The sequence below is a fragment of the Lepisma saccharinum genome, chromosome 21 (assembly GCF_977018435.1).
Source record: "Lepisma saccharinum chromosome 21, izLepSacc3.1, whole genome shotgun sequence".
In the NCBI taxonomy this organism is placed as follows: domain Eukaryota; kingdom Metazoa; phylum Arthropoda; class Insecta; order Zygentoma; family Lepismatidae; genus Lepisma; species Lepisma saccharinum.
The window spans coordinates 58,194,792-58,210,874 of NC_139249.1; the positions used below are offsets into that span (position 1 = coordinate 58,194,792).

Below are 16,083 nucleotides of genomic sequence, written 5' to 3' on the forward strand. Positions count from 1 at the left end.
AACACTTGTTGTCTGCATTTTGGATATTGAGCACCGCCCCCCTTGGCCGGAACATCGGGTGGCAGGAGGACGTAGCTGCGTCCGGACCAGGGAAGAAACGTAGTGAGCTCGACATGGAGTTCGTGGGGCGTGCCGCACAGCGAGCCTCCCGAACAGTTAGCCTGGTGTTTTTCTTCCTTCCCTACAATCTCGTTGACAAACGTGTCGTAGGTCCCCTCGAGGATGTTCCTATCCGCCAAATATTTATCGATATTCTTAGTGGCATGGTAAAAAAGATAAGTTTCGCACGACGGATTTTTATATTCGCAACTTAGCGTGATGTTAAACTTGATTGGGTCCTCGACCAGCTCCTGCTGCAGGAAGGAAACTACTCTTGCCCGAGCATCCATCAAGAAACTACGCACGTTTGCAGGCAGCGTCCGATGTTGGAACGAAGTCCTTCAAAATACCCCTGAAAGCAGTCCGTGTTGGTTTCTCCGTCGGCTTAGGATGTTTGGCAGAAGATGGCGCGTCGAAGGGGGTGCCGTGTCCTTCCTCTTGGTCGAGGTGGACGGTTACAGCATCGGTGCGCCAGTTGCCTTGCACGTGAGCCCGTGCTTGCTGAGGTACGCGATCGTCAAGTGTTTACCACACCCAGGACATGGTTCGGTCTCGGACGAACGCTTGCCTGGCACGCAGGTACGACAGTGCCACGAGTAATGAGCGCTCGAAACGCCTGTCTCACATGTATGACAAATTTTCATGGTTCGCTCATCGCTCATCCTCCAGGAAGGTACGCACGTTGCAGAGAGGGTCCGACGTTAGAACGTAGTCCTCCAACAAATGGTTTAAAGCCGACCGCGTCGGTTTCTTCGTCGTCTTAAGACATTTGGCGAATGGTGGCGCGTCCAGGGGAGTTGCTTGGTCGAGGTGGACGGTTGCGGCATCGGCGCGACAACCTTGCAAGTTGTTTGGTGCTATTTCAGGTTGCCAACTGTGATGTTTTTTCTACATCCAGCACATGCTTTGGTGGCCGACAAGCGTTTACCTGGTACACAGGTACGACAGTGTCTTTTAATTTTTCACCCAGAAGCTCGATGTACAGGCAATCGTCGGCAGACACATCTTACGTGGTGTCCATCCTATCATGCCCGATTTGGTAAATATTCTTGCCAGCGAAAACTTTGAACTCCCTTTTGCTTTCGGGATTCATGTGTGCCGGAGTTGTTGTCGAGAACGTAGAAAGTTTTGCCAAAGTTTTCGTCGTATTCGTTCAGGATGCTGTTCAGGTGAATGATCAACAGGCCGTTGAGTTTAGATAATATGGGAGGTAACAGGTTTCCCGAGCTCGGCGACGGAGATGCAGTCTAGATGGGCGCTTCAATAGCTTGCTTTCTGAACCTAAACAAATTCCTAGGCATGGTTATTTATTTATTTTGTTAGTATCGAACCCATGGCAATCGCGACTGCAAATGCAGCCTGTTTCGGCCAATCGAGGGCTCAAAGCAATTATCATCCACAAAATGGCGACAGCGCCAAACAAGCCGACTTGCCCCTTCCAATCAGGGGGCTACTGGGGAGGTCCTTTCAGTTCTCATCTTTAACCTCCTTCCAGGTGCCTCATCTTTGGGACGAGTCCCTTTCAGCTTTAAGGCGGGGGTCAAAATAAGATGTAAATAAGCCTGTTTGGGTCATTTTTAGCTCGATTATGGCATTTTTTTTTAGAAATTTAGGTTAATTTAAACCCTTCTCGAGAGTGCCGGAAACAGCCACGCCCAATTTGACCTGACATAACCGCAATTTTCTATCTACTATGTCGATAGGAGTTAGACAAAATCTGGTTACAGATTTATAATGTACACTAAAATATGAGTAAAAGTCTTAATACAACCAATATTCGGAATTCCAAAATGGCGACCAGATGTAGGTCTATCTCTTAAACGGTAGGAGTTAAGACAAAATCTAATTGTGGATGTGTAATGTATACTTGGATGTGAGTAAAAGTATGAATACAACCAATGTTCGGAATTCCAAAATGGCAATAGGATGTAGGTCTATCTCTTAAACGGTAGGAGGTAGACAAAATCTGCTTGCAGATTTGCAATGTACACGTGGATGTGAGTAAAAGTATGAATACAACAAATGTTCGGAATTCCAAACCGGCGACAGGACGTGGGTATATATCCTAAACTGTAGGAGTTAGACAAGATCTGGTTAAAAATTTGTAATGTACACTTGGATGTGAGTAAAAGTATGAATACAACCAATGTTCGGAATTCCAAAATGGCGACAGAATGTAAGTCTATCTCTTAAACGGTAGGAGTTAGACAAAATCTGGTTGAAAATTTATGATGTACACTTGGATGTGAGTAAAGTTTTGAATACAACCAATATTCGGAATTCTAAAATGGCGAGAGGATGTAGGTATATGTCTTAAACGGTAGGAGTTAGACAAAATCTGGTTGCAATTTTGTAATGTACACTTGGATGTGTGATGTGTAAAGGTAACAGGTTCTCCGAGCTCGCTGGTGGCGATGCAGTCTGGAAGGGTGTCTCCATAGCTTGTTTTCTGAACCCAAACAAATTCATAAGCATGGTTATTTTATATATGTTTGTGTGAAGCATGGGTGTGTCTAAGTGTTGCCTTAACTCGTACAAGTGTTGCCAGCAATTTACATGAAGTAAGTTGGCATACTCTGAGAGGCTGTGTGTGTATGTGTGAGGTTAGTTTAGATCACAATAGATCACACATAATCGAATAAGTGTTGACATCTCAGTAAAGTCGTTACGCGCTAGCAACCGGCGTGGAACCACCCACTCTGGTAGCGACGCGCTATTGCCGGATTGACCTCCTTCAGCATTTTCGCGAGCCCATAGAAACACGTGTAGGATTAAACATCTGGTTAAACAGTCAACAACGGGACACTTCCATTGTTCTCATTTGAAGGAACAACATTAATATGCGGAGAGCTTTTGGCTGAGTGAAGTGAGTTTTTCTTAATATTCAGTCCGACTTCTGTATTGAATACTTTTGTGCGTGAGCGGGCGTTCGTGTGTGTGTTTGTAAGAGTTGTTTGGAGAAATTGTACTGCAATGTCGGAAAGAAGAAATAAAATAATTGGTATACAGGATCCCACTTCCAACTGTAGGTCCATCCCAGATTAGCCGTAGTGTGCATAAAGTGGACTTTAGAACACCAATTCAATCAATCAATCAATTCACACACAATTGATTTGTTCTTGATAAATTCTTCTCCGTAATACAGTAACTCACTTCTCTAAAATTCTGTTTCAGAGGTAAATTTTTGTAGGTTCCGCAAAATATAATTTAAAAACGTGTTAACGAAACCAAGTTGTACGTAATTTGTTTATGCGTAATTTCCAAGAAATACATACGTTCTGAAGCTTCAACAATGTCACAGAAGAATAAATTCCATGTCGTTTCATATCAAAGGGTGAGTTTCATATACAAAAACAATATGCTGGCATAGCTGCGGTCGGTATCGAGTTGCGAAAAAGACGAACGTCGTTGTGTGACAAAGGCAAAGAGAGGCGGCATGAAATCAAAGGAGAACGATTTGCCACTGTGTTGTTCATAACACAAGACGCATTTTCTTTTGTAGGTAATGGTGATACGATACAACACAATTAAAAAGATGCCGGTAGCTCATGCTTGCAATGTACCATAATAAAAACACAACAAAGGTTATTTCAGTGAAGGTTTTCGGTTGCTGTGTCGAGCAGGAAGAGAAAATGTTTCATGCTTGCCAGAAAGTAAAATTCACACGGGAATTAAGTTAACCTACAAGAAACTTCAGATTCAAACTTCTAGATTCGTTAATTTATCACTTAACGACGGAAATAACATATATTAGCTTACTGATACGTACGTGCTTAGTTTCGCGTGACGTTTTATTTTTGCCAGAGCTTGCCAACAGCTGATTAACCTGTCTGCCTGTTTGTGCGAACGTGGCAACGCAGAAAACCTTCAGCCACATGGCAGCCAACGAGGAGACAGAATTTGGTCACGTTCTGCCGTTCTGCGTTCTGATTGCACACCGCTTGTTATCGCGGCCCGACTGTAGTTGTAGGTTACTTTAACTTGTGAAAAATCATATGGAGAATTTTCATGGTGTGAGTTGGCAACACTGACTGCAGTGACGTCAATTCCGGCCACTCCCAATTCCGGTCACATGATCTGGCTCGACCAATCAGAGCCGGGCCCCATTTACTTTTGCAGAACCTGCCCCCCCCTACTCCCCTTGACGTTGTTTCTTGGTGTATGCTTATCTAACACGTGCGTATGATTGTGTGTGAGTGTGTGTATGGAGGATATGCGCGCTCATCCGGCGTGTAAGATGCAAAGACATGAAGAAATCTGATTTTAAGATGGCGTCGAAGGTGCTGTAATCTAAACGCCTAGCGGCTAAGGTTTTGCTGTGTAAACAAGGAGTGTTGAGGATTCTAATCCTGGTAGAGTCAGTATTGAATTGTCTCGTTCAGCCTCTGTGTACATAAACTCAACAAGTTGGCGGTTTTCTAAAATCGAGTTGGGTTAGTGGTTAATGTTGTCACCTGGTAGTGATGAAGTCCCGTGTTCGATTCAGTACGCAGTCAAATGCAGTCAATTGTTATTGGCCCCGTTATTGGTATCCATTAGCCCATCTGTGCATCAATAGTATTTCTATAAAAACAATATGGCGACCGCGTTTTACATTTGTGGGTCTTTAAACAATCACTCTCCTTGCACACAGAGGCTGATTGGGACTGGTGATACACTTTACCAAAATCGATTCTATATAGATACATATTGGAATTGACATCGGACCGAACTGTAGGTCCAGTCCCTATTAGCCTATCTGTATATTGTGTTTTTTTAAACAAATACTCTCTTTGAGCACAGACGTTCATTGGGACTGTTGGGACTGTGATACACTTTATCAAGATCGATTCTATATAGATATATAATGGAATTGACATCGGACCGAACTGTAGGTCCAGTCCCTATTAGCCCATCTGTGTATATTGTGGCTTCTTTAAACAATTACTCTCTTTGAGCACAGAAGCTGATTGGGACTGGTGATACACTTTATCAAAATCGATTCTATATAGATACATATTGGAATTGACATCGGATCGAACTGTAGGCCCCGTCACGATTAGCCTATCTGTACATATTGTGGCTTTTTTAAACAATTACTCTCTTTGAGCACAGACGCTGATTGGAACTGTGATACACTTTATCAAGATCGATTCTATATAGATACATAATGAAATTGACATCGGTTCGAACTGTAGGTCCAGTCCCGATTAGCCTATCTGTGTATATTGTGGATTTTTAAAATTATTACTCTCCTTGCGCACAGACGCTGATTGGGCCTCGTGATACATTTTATCAAAGCGATTCCATATAGATCATAGTGGAATTGGTCCCATTTCAAACTGAACTGTAGGCACAGTCCCAATTAGCCTATCTGTACATATTGTGGCTTTTTTAAGCAATTACTCTCTTTGCGCACAGAGGCTGATTTTGACTGGTGATACACTTGATCAAAATCGATTTTATATAGATACATAGCGGAATTGGTCCCCCATCAAATTGTATGTCCAGTCCCGATTAGCCTATCTGTGTATGTTCTGGCTTTTTTTAAACAATTTCTCTCTTTGAGCACAGATTTTAATTTGGACCGGTGATACACTTTATCAAATGCGATTTTAGCGGACGGTGTTTTTCGTCCCGCGATATATTGTAGATAATACAACCTTAGTGACAATGAAGTTCGACCAGTCACAAATATAGGAGTGCGTTGTGAAAGAAGGAGAACACATGCATATGCTGAACATATTTTATTCAGCAGGCTACATGGAACAAAGGAAAACATAAATTTCCGCTGCAACGCAGCAATGTATGGTGTCCACACAAAATAAAACATTTTCGTCCATCTACACGTGACATTGAAGTTCGACCACTGTTAGAGGGCATCCTGTTTACCATGGTGTGACGCCGCCCCGTCGGCGAATAACTGTGGCAATGCGTCGGGGCATGCTGCGGACGAGTCGTTCAAGGTATTCCACATCGATGCGGTGCCATTCCTCCTGCAGGCAAGCGATAAGAGCAGCCACTGTCGTGGGTCCCCTCTGTTGCACACGTCGCTTAAGAACACGCCCCACACTCTCAATGGGCGAGAGGTCGGGACTCGATGGTGGCCATGGCAGAGTTCGCACGTGATGGCGAGTCAATCATTCTCTTGTCAGCCGCGCTGTATGAGGCCTGGCATTGTCGTGTTGAAAGATGAGACGCCGCCTGTGGAACAGGTGCCTTCGCACTGTGGGAAGATGCCTCTCCAGTATGCGTGTATAGGCGTGTGCATTCACAATGCCCTCACAGACGTGTAGTGGGCCAACCCCAGATGCCGTCATGCATCCCCGTACCATCACTGACGCAGGTTTCTGTACCCGACGTGCATAACATTTTGCTTCATTCTGTTCCTCCTTCCGACAAATGACTGTTTTCCGTATTTTCCCGTACACAACATTGAAAATGGATTCGTCCGTCCACAAAACCCTGTTCCACTGCCGAAATGTCCATCCCCGGTACATTCGTGCCCACCGTAGTCGATTGCCTTTGTTTAACATCGAAAGGAAGGGTTTACGTTTCGCCTTGTACACTCGGTAACCGCATCGCTGTAGGTAACGGCGAATGGTTCTGGTTGACACTTCAATGTGAAAGCGTTCCCGAGTCCACGGTCATAATTCGGCCACAGAAACATGATTGTTGGTCGGGATATAGCGCCTAAATATCCGTAGGTCACGCAAGCTCAGCAGGCGTTTTCGACCGGGGGCCTTACCTGGCACCTGTAGTACCCGTATTTTGGTGGTGTTTGATGATGCAGTGGACGGTTGACTTGGGTAAGTTCACTTGGCGCCCTATTTCCCGTTCACTGAGTCCATCCCGTTGCAACTCCACCACTCTTCTCCTCACGGTGTTGTCAATAGGTTTGCCCCTGGCCATGGTGATGATGCACTGCGGTTCCTCGGTGCACAGCACGCGCTTATATATGGCGGACTCCCTTATCGTGTCCGTGACGTCATGCTTCCGTCGAATGCGCCACTATCTGGAATTTTTCCGTATGGGTCTGGTGCCTGGTCGAAGTTCAATGTCACGCGTATAGTTCCCCGTTTTAGTTCTTTACGTGACCTTGGTTGCAACATGCTGGGATCACGATTCTTGCCTGCTCACACGCCTCCTCTTACACACATGCGTCACTTCTGCGGGTCACCCATTCCACCGCCTATGCCTCTGTTTTTTAATCACTTATTCCTTTCTGGTCGAACTTCATTGTCACCAAGGTTGTAGTTTAAATATAAAATGGTTAAAGCTGATGTTTTAATGAAATAGTTCCGGGTTTGATTCCAAATGTTGGCAAAATTGGATATTCAATTCTATTTGTTTTTAAAGTCCCGATTTGTGCACAAATTGGAAAGGATTTAAATTGGAAATAGGTTATAAAAGTTAATGCTGTAATTCGATTCCCCATGTTTATCAGCATGTTATTTAGCAAGTTTTATTTTTTCACTTTTGTTCACTCACTCACACAAGGAATTGTGCCATAGCCACTGTCTGCTGCAAGCATAGAATTAAAATGTTTCACTATTTTTTCCACAAGCATGTTCTCGCAAAATACAAACATTTCTTTGGTAAGTTTTTTCCCGTCGATATTTTATGTAGACAAAAGTTCAGGTTTTGTACATCCATTAAGGTACTGCCACGTTTCCGACACGAGCAGAGAATGCAAGTGTTTGTTTATTTGGGCAATGTTTTGGACTTCTACGAGATGCGCGAGAATGCTTTGTGCATTGACGTGGATGACGTTGAGGCAGCCCAAGGGGAGGTTCAGCTGCGGCCCAGGAGGTGGGTCGCCCATTTGTGACACCGAGGTTGGGGAGCGAAGGTCGTTGTCGCTAGCGGGGGAAATGCAGATATTTCGCAATTGACTGAACACTCCTTAAAAATAAATGAATTAATATTTGTTATCCATTTGTTACATCTGATGTAACTTTCCAACATGTAGATCCATTATTATTTTGATTTGTAAAAGTATTCTCGTAGATAACATATTTCCTTAAAATGACGTTTATGATATTCTGCTGACTTTTCTCTGACCATTGCACTTTGTAGGGCTCAGCCCTCTCCACCTCTTTGTCCAGCACATGTTTGGCTGGCTACGCGTGCATGTGTCTCAAAAACACCCCCAATTCATTTCTTCAAATCTACATGTGCACGATAAGACGTGCAGTATCTCGCAGTTCTTCGTTATGGAATCCTCTACTTCGATGCCACTGAGAAAGGGATTTCAGCCGTACATTAATTTCAAAGGGGTTCTTTAGAAAGAGAGCGATCAACAAGTGCCTGAGGAGCAGAAACCAGTAACCAGTCTTACACGCCCGGCGATATTATTCGATCACATATACTACTTGAATGCTTCGAAAACAAAGGTTATCTCATTCGAACTGACCTTTCATTTGGATTTCCAACCTGTGGTCAGGCTACACAAAAGCTGAGTGGCTGGTGTTGAACTGAACTTGAGGGAGTGGCACGCTCTTCAGGAATTGTTTCCAGTAATCGACAATTACATCGCTATTCCAGGTGACCAGCGTCGTGTTTCCTATCCAGTAAGTGTGAGCAACATGAATTGATGATAACCACACTGTACAACCGCCGTCAGATCATAATAAGCAAAAAACAACTTAAAGCTCTATGGAGATAGAGTTCATCGCAGAAAGTTCGTGGTGGAACTTTATGAACATATTCACATGCATCGAGCATGCGTTGGTTATGTGTAAAACAATGTCGCCGTATCTGAAATCATATTTTGGAAAGTGTTTCAGATGCATATATACCCTGTCTATGCATGTAATAAGGAGAAGTTTGTGCTTTCCCACCTACATGAATCTACAAAACCTGAGCCTTTGTCTACACAAAATATCCACGGAAAAATACTTTCCAAAGAAATGTTTGTATTTTGCGAGAACATGCTTGTGAAAAAAATAGTGAAACGTTTTAATTCAGTGCTTGCAGCAGACAGTGGCTATAGAAGTGACACAATTCCTTGTGTGAGTGAGTGAACAAACGTGAAAAAATAAAACTTGCTAAATAACATGTCACCATTAAGCCTTCTTTCCATGATATACAAATTGAATATGCTGACCAAGGCAGTAATTTAATTTTATTATATTGTTGAGTTAGTGTTTTAAGTCCAGTTTATGCACAGTAAGGCTAATCGGGAATGGACCTACAGTTTAAAGTGGGATCCGAACCACTTGTGCCTCCACCGGGTATCGAACCCGGGACCCCTTGATTACAAGGCGATAATTTTATTATAAAACATAAACTAAACGTAACGTTTCAACCTTATGCAAGGTCTTCTTCAGACTCTGCACTAAGTAGAAATGTAACAAGATACAAAAACAGGGCATTATATATACACACAAACATTACTCCCCTCCAGACTATTAGAAAGTTATTCTGGAACAATCTAGCAAGTGGCTTTCCCTTGTCAACTGTACTTTCACCTAAGAGGCTAAAAATATTAACTTCCATATAGAATGTGGTTGGACTTTTTATCTCAAGCTCTTTTTCCTTCATTCTTCTTCCTTCTTCTCTGGTCTTTCTCTCTTGTCTTTTCCACTCTTTCTAACACCTTCTTCCATTCTTTCTTTAACTTCAGTCCACCATTCCTGTTCATTGCGTCTTCTTCACCTTTCTTCTCTATTTCCTTGGACTCCTTCCATTTTCTCACTAGTATTATCTTCTCCCTTCCTATCTGCTTAGCCTCATCCCACTCTATGTCATGTCCTGTTTCTCTCGTGTGTTTAAATATCGCATTTCTCTCTTTCTCTTAAGTCGTACATCATCCCTACGTTGTTTCAACCTGTCTTTCAGCCTCTTTTTCGTTTCTCCTATGTACACACTCTGACATTCTTTACATTTCACTTCGTAGATAATCCCTTCCTCCTCCTCTTCTCTGTTTTCCTTTTTCTTGTTTGCATTCTTCGCTATTCTTAAGATGCTTCTCCCTCCCTTCCTGAAAGTTTTAATCGTCCTGTTTTTGTATCTTGTTACATTTGTACTTGGTGCAGAGTCTGAAGAAGACCTTGCTATAAGGTTGAAACGTTACGTTTAGTTTATGTTTGTAAGGATCCGCCCTGGATCGTACTTGGTTCGATGGGTCTATTGAGCCTCGGCTTCACACTCAGTATCGCTTCGGGGCTTGGGTCTCCTCGGCTCAAGGTTCGGGTTATTCCGGCTTCTTCAATCCTCGATGTAAGGTCCCTCGTAATTCTAGGTCAAAGGTTCTCAATGTACTTATAGATCTTGACCAAGATTCTATAAGTAATCGACAATCCTTTTTCCCACTAGGTTCTGTCGATATTCAGTTAAGTACCCAACTTCCTTTTCTCTTTTCAGCCTCTGACCAGAGAACTGAAAATTAATCCGTGACCACAGAATAAGAAAAGGTGTTCCCTGACCAGGGACACAAACGTTGACTACTAACAGTCTATCGACCGATCCCGAATTCTGGTGTATCCTACGACAATCACAATCCTCTCAATTATATCTCCTGACCAGGAGCATAGAACCGAGAGAACATAAGCCTTCTGACCAGAAGAGCTAAGTAATTGTCCTAAGGTAATCCAGAATAAACTAATTCCTAGTAGCGACGTGGAAGTAAGCGCAGAAATACGGGTGTGAAAAGAAAAGACGGTAATACGAATTCCGTATTTATCTGGAGTTCGAATACAAAAGGCCACGGGCCGCCGAGCTTCGCTGCTTATATAGGATTTCTCGGTGCCGTGAAGGATTTACCAACTTTTATCTTTACCTCAATTTTACATTACAATAAAATACATATTAATAAAATATCAAAGAGGAACATAATTAGCTACATACAGAAATTACTATTTTTAACCTTTTGTGAATATTAAATATGCAAGATAATTTTAATTGTTACACTCAGCATTTAACTTGACTAGGGAGTATTGCTTCTTCCAACTCCCCTCTCTCCCTGCAACGGCCACGCGAAAAGACAACAAAGAAAAGAAAGAAAGTTTACAACGTTAAAGTGTTAAGCAAAATTTCTTTAAATACAGGTTTTGTCTTGCGCGGGCATAACTTTCGTTTACCTTAACATAACTAAATTCTGATTGCACCTTCTTGCAGTAAAAGAATCAGGGATTAATATGATATTAGTTAACTTATTGTCCGCCAAGGGACACGACAGATATAGCGTGGGGAAGACAGCCTAATCTTTCGTCTTTTTCCCGGTTTCAACGTTTACATAAAGTTGAGTCTGCCTGGCTTCTACACAATAGCGATTGTTTTCTCGCATTGTTGTCACCGATAAAGAAATTCCAGCTCAGCTTGCTGGCAGAAAGAAACAAACTCTTTGAACTTATATTTAACATCTGGATGTATACTCTATATACGAGGTGGGTTCCACTTTTCTTGGTAATTAACCATTAACACCCAAAAATTATAAATACCAAACAAAGGAAAATAATAAGTTTATATACTTCCTTGTAACGTGAACACTGCTACACGTTACATGTTTTATAATAAAATTAAATTACTGCCTTGGTCAGCATATTGAATTTTTAAATAACATGCTGATAAACTGCTGGCATAAAAATAAACATCTTCGGAATGTGTGTGTGTGTGTGTGTGTGTATGTGTATGTGGTTCTTTTGAAATTGTAAATATTGGTAATAAACAGGGGTAAAATATATGTGTTTGCTTTTTCTGTCACTTATCCACCCTTTAAAAAATCCACATGGTTTCTGTTTTCACTGGTAATAATCAATGTTAATAACAACATTAGCAATGAACTATATAATAATATATATATAATATAATATAATATAATATAATATAATATAATATAATATAATATAATATATATAAAAGGTGTGTATTGTGAAGCATGAGAGCTTTTCTGCATGGCGCTGGACATGCAGAGGCAAGTATCTTTATTTTTATTCTGTTACTAGCAGTGATTCTCTATTTTTCCTTGTCACTATAAAAAACACTCATAGAGACTGATTCCATTTTCTTTTAACACATCTCTCGCCATCTTACTTGTTCTTTTGTTTAATTTCCCTTTATGCATTGAGGCTAATCGAGACATAACTTTAGAATTTTACATGGAATTGAAACATAGAATGTTGCCTCCATTGGGGGAGTCGAACCTGAGACCTCACTTTCACCATATAGCGACATTGCTTAGCTTGTCTACTCTTTATGCATTAAAGCTAATCGGAACAGGGTCCACACACCACTTTTGACATTAGTGGTAAAGTCTTTGATTTGTAAACAAAGGGTTCAAGCATCAATATCTGGTGAAACAACAACTCTAATTTTATGCATTACGGTTAATCGGGACTGCGTTAAAAACGCCAACCAAAGCCCCAGCGGTATTCGAACCCTCGACCCAATGGATACAAGATTCCGAAGTCAGCCATTTCTATTAGTGTATCAAGGTTAATCGGGAATAGTAAGTCACTTTTTAAACAAATCAATATTATTCTGCAATTTGCCAGCATTGGGACCCGATCCTGGAACTTCTTGAATACAAAACACCAGTGTCAACCATCTTGTTTTGCGTTTTGAATATCTGTTCTTGCATGAATGTTAATCGGGACTTATAAGACACTTCTTTTTTATTTAAAAGAAAATCATTATTAGACAATTTGACAACATTGGGAATAGAACCTGGGACTTCTTGATTACAGAATTAACTTTTACAAACTCTTTCCAAACATTAGTGGTAATGTCTTTGCATTGTAAACAAAGGGTTCCAGCATCAATATAATGTGAAAAAAAAATCAAACTTTATGCATTACATTTAATGGGGACTGCGTTAAGAACGCCAACAATAGCCCTTGTGGGAATCGACCCTCGACCCTCAACCCCTTGGTTACAAGACTCCAAAGTCGCCATTTATATTTGTGTATGAAGGTTAATCGTGAAAAGCAACTAACTATTTAAACGAATCAATGTTTTTCTGCAAATTTTCCAGCATTGGGACTCGAACCCGCAACCTCTTGAATACAAAAGAACAACGTCAGCCATCTTGTTTTGCTTTCTGAATATCTGTTCGTGCATAAATACTAATCGGGACTGATAACACACTTCTTCTTTTATTTAAAGATAAAATCATTATTAGGCACATTGACAACATGGGGACTCGAATTACAGCATTAACGTTTACAACCTATTTCAAATTTAGTTCCTTTCCAATTTGTGCACAAAAGCTAATCGGGACTTTTAAACAAATAGAATTGAATATCCAATTTTGCCAACATTTGGAATCAAACCCGGAACTATTTCATGAAAACATCAGCTTTATCCATTTTATATTTAAAGTATTATCTACAATATATCGCGGGACGAGAAACACCGTCCGCTAAAATCGCATTTGATAAAGTGTATCACCGGTCCAAATCAACCTCTGTGCGCAACGAGAGAAATTGTTTTAAAAAAAAGCCACAACATACACAGATAGGCTAATCGAGACTGGGTATACAGTTTGATGCTGGGCCAATTCCGCTATGTATATATGAATGGCTTATTGCAGAAAGGGACCTGAGTCACTTTTGCACAATTCTGAGAAAAACAATGAAAAATCGTATAATATTAATAGTGTAAGAAAGAAATTTGCCGTTGTTGGCTCAAATATTCAACATAATGAATAGTTAATTTTGCAACCCTCAATGCACCCCCCTGCAGTATGCTGCTAGACACAGTGGAGATGAAAAAATTAACTCCGATACCTCAAAAATGTGACTCAGGTCCCTTTCTGCAATAAGCCATTCATATATAAAAACGCTTTTGATAAAATGTATCACCAGTCCCAATCAGCCTCTGTGCGCAAAGAGAGTAATTGTTTAAAAAAGCCACAATATACACAAATAGGCTATTTGGGACTGGGCCTACAGTTCGATCCGATGTCAATTCGACTATGTATAATATAGAATCGCTTTTGATAAAGTGTATAACCAGTCCTAATCTGCCTCTGTGCGCAAAGAGAGTAATTTGTTAGAAACCCACAATGTAAATCGCGGTCGCCATATTGTTTTTATACAAATACTATTTATGCACAGATGAGCTAATCGGTACCAATAAGGGCGGCTGACTCCATTTGACTGCGTACTGAATCGCACCCGGGACCTCTTCATTAACAGATGAAAACATAAACTACTAACCCAACTCGATTTTAGAACACCGCCAACTTGTTGGGTTTATGTACACAGAGGCTAATCGAGACAATTCAATATTGACTCTACTAGGATTCGAACCCTCAACACTCCTTGGTTACAGAGCAAAACCTTAGCCGCTAGGCTTTCTGGTTACAGCACCTTCGACGCCATCTTGAAATCAGGTTCCATCATGTCTTTGCATCTTACACGCTGGATGCGCGCGCATATCCGCCACACACGTAAGCAAGCATAAGCACGAGTGAGGTTAGCATACAGCAAGAAACAATGTCACGGGTCAATTACCCCCAACCCCTTTCACATCGCCACAGGGCTCTTCGCCTGACGTCTTCAAGGTGAACAGGCACGTCAAATTTCTGATGACTCAGCGGTTTATCCGCTCATGCACGGAGTCACCGGATGTAACATAGCACCGGACGCACCGATATTTCTGCTGTGTCATGGTTTTATAATTAAACCCATCTACTAAGCCGTAAAGAACCTTTTCATGTTTAAAGTATTTCAGTTCGGTCCAGGAACCTTTTTTCAGGTTGAATTTAAATACGGTTTCTGAACGTTTGTTCCGGTTCAATTTAAATACAGTCCAGGAACCTTTTTTCAATGAAACAATACGCAACTTATAGGTAATTTAAATTCCCGGAGACAGAATGACCCTGTGCTGCAGCGGAACCCAATAGAACCCAATAGAATCTATATGGACTTAGCAAGACTGCTTGAAACGATACAAAATTTGTTGGTATTGGTTTATCAGTGGTGGTATTCCCCAGGGATATTTCTTAAAATTAAAATGAAACTAAATTTAAACTAAAATAGGTAAATTTTAATATTTTTTGTACACTTGCATACTTGTACTTTTGATAAATTTGATTGACTTTCATGGAGGAAGTATCTCGTTCTTTACGAAAAATTCATTTTCGACATTAAAAAACATATGGTTCATTAAGTATGTTTTCCTTAAGAAGAGGTCCATAAAAAATATTTTTCGAGTACTTTTCTCTTAAAATGACGTGGATTATTTATTGGTACCATTATTTTTTTGCAGAGAAGAAAATACATTATCCAATCCAAGGGTCACCGCCAAAAATATGGTTTTATTGAAATCCACTTTATTATGGCATCCAAAGAGTATGAAGGTATGTTTCCTTTTTATGAAATCTAAAATGTAAAGACAATATCCTGTCATTTAACTCTAGATTTAATCTCACAGGAACGCATTAGTTGAACTTGGAATAATAAATTCTATAATATGTATTTTGCAATGTTCAGTAGTGTACCCTGGAATTTAGTAAGATATGAGCCAGATTATAATTCTCATTTTTTATTGTCAGTGGTTCCTATATGTTCATTCTGGTAATATTTTTATTTCTTGGAAGCTAGAGGGAAATAGTCCACACCAAAGCAGCAGAACCCCTACACCACACAATGAATATCTGCCATACATAGATACGTGAAATACATACATGTTGTGTATGTATCTAGACGCGCACACACACACACACACCATCACACACACACACACACACACACACACACACACACACACACACACACACACACATATATATATATATATATATATATATATATATATATATATATAACCCTTGGCTCAATAGACCATGAAGGCCAGGAACATATCGACTGCCGGCCTCACTCCCACATGCCTCGGCAGAGGTAGACGATAATCCAACCAGTTACGGGGTGATATGTGGTACGCACGACGAACCCTCTGTCGTTGAAGGTTTCATTCGAAGCTCCCCATTTCCTCATGATAATGATTGGCCACCGGTCCCATACACTAGCCGAAATCTCAGGAGAAAAGTTTCTACGT

The 16,083-nt window shown here is 41.0% G+C and overlaps 1 protein-coding gene across 1 annotated transcript in view; it reads left to right on the forward strand.

Annotated features, from left to right (window-relative positions):
- The first annotated feature begins 489 nt into the window (after positions 1-489).
- The window catches only part of LOC146004199 (sodium channel protein Nach-like), an 84,288-nt gene continuing 68,694 nt past the window's right edge, over positions 490-16,083 (forward strand). Inside the window, exon 1 of the mRNA XM_083142868.1 lies at positions 490-678. Coding sequence (XP_082998994.1) covers positions 490-678 — 189 coding nt within the window. The remainder of the gene's footprint in view (positions 679-16,083) is intronic.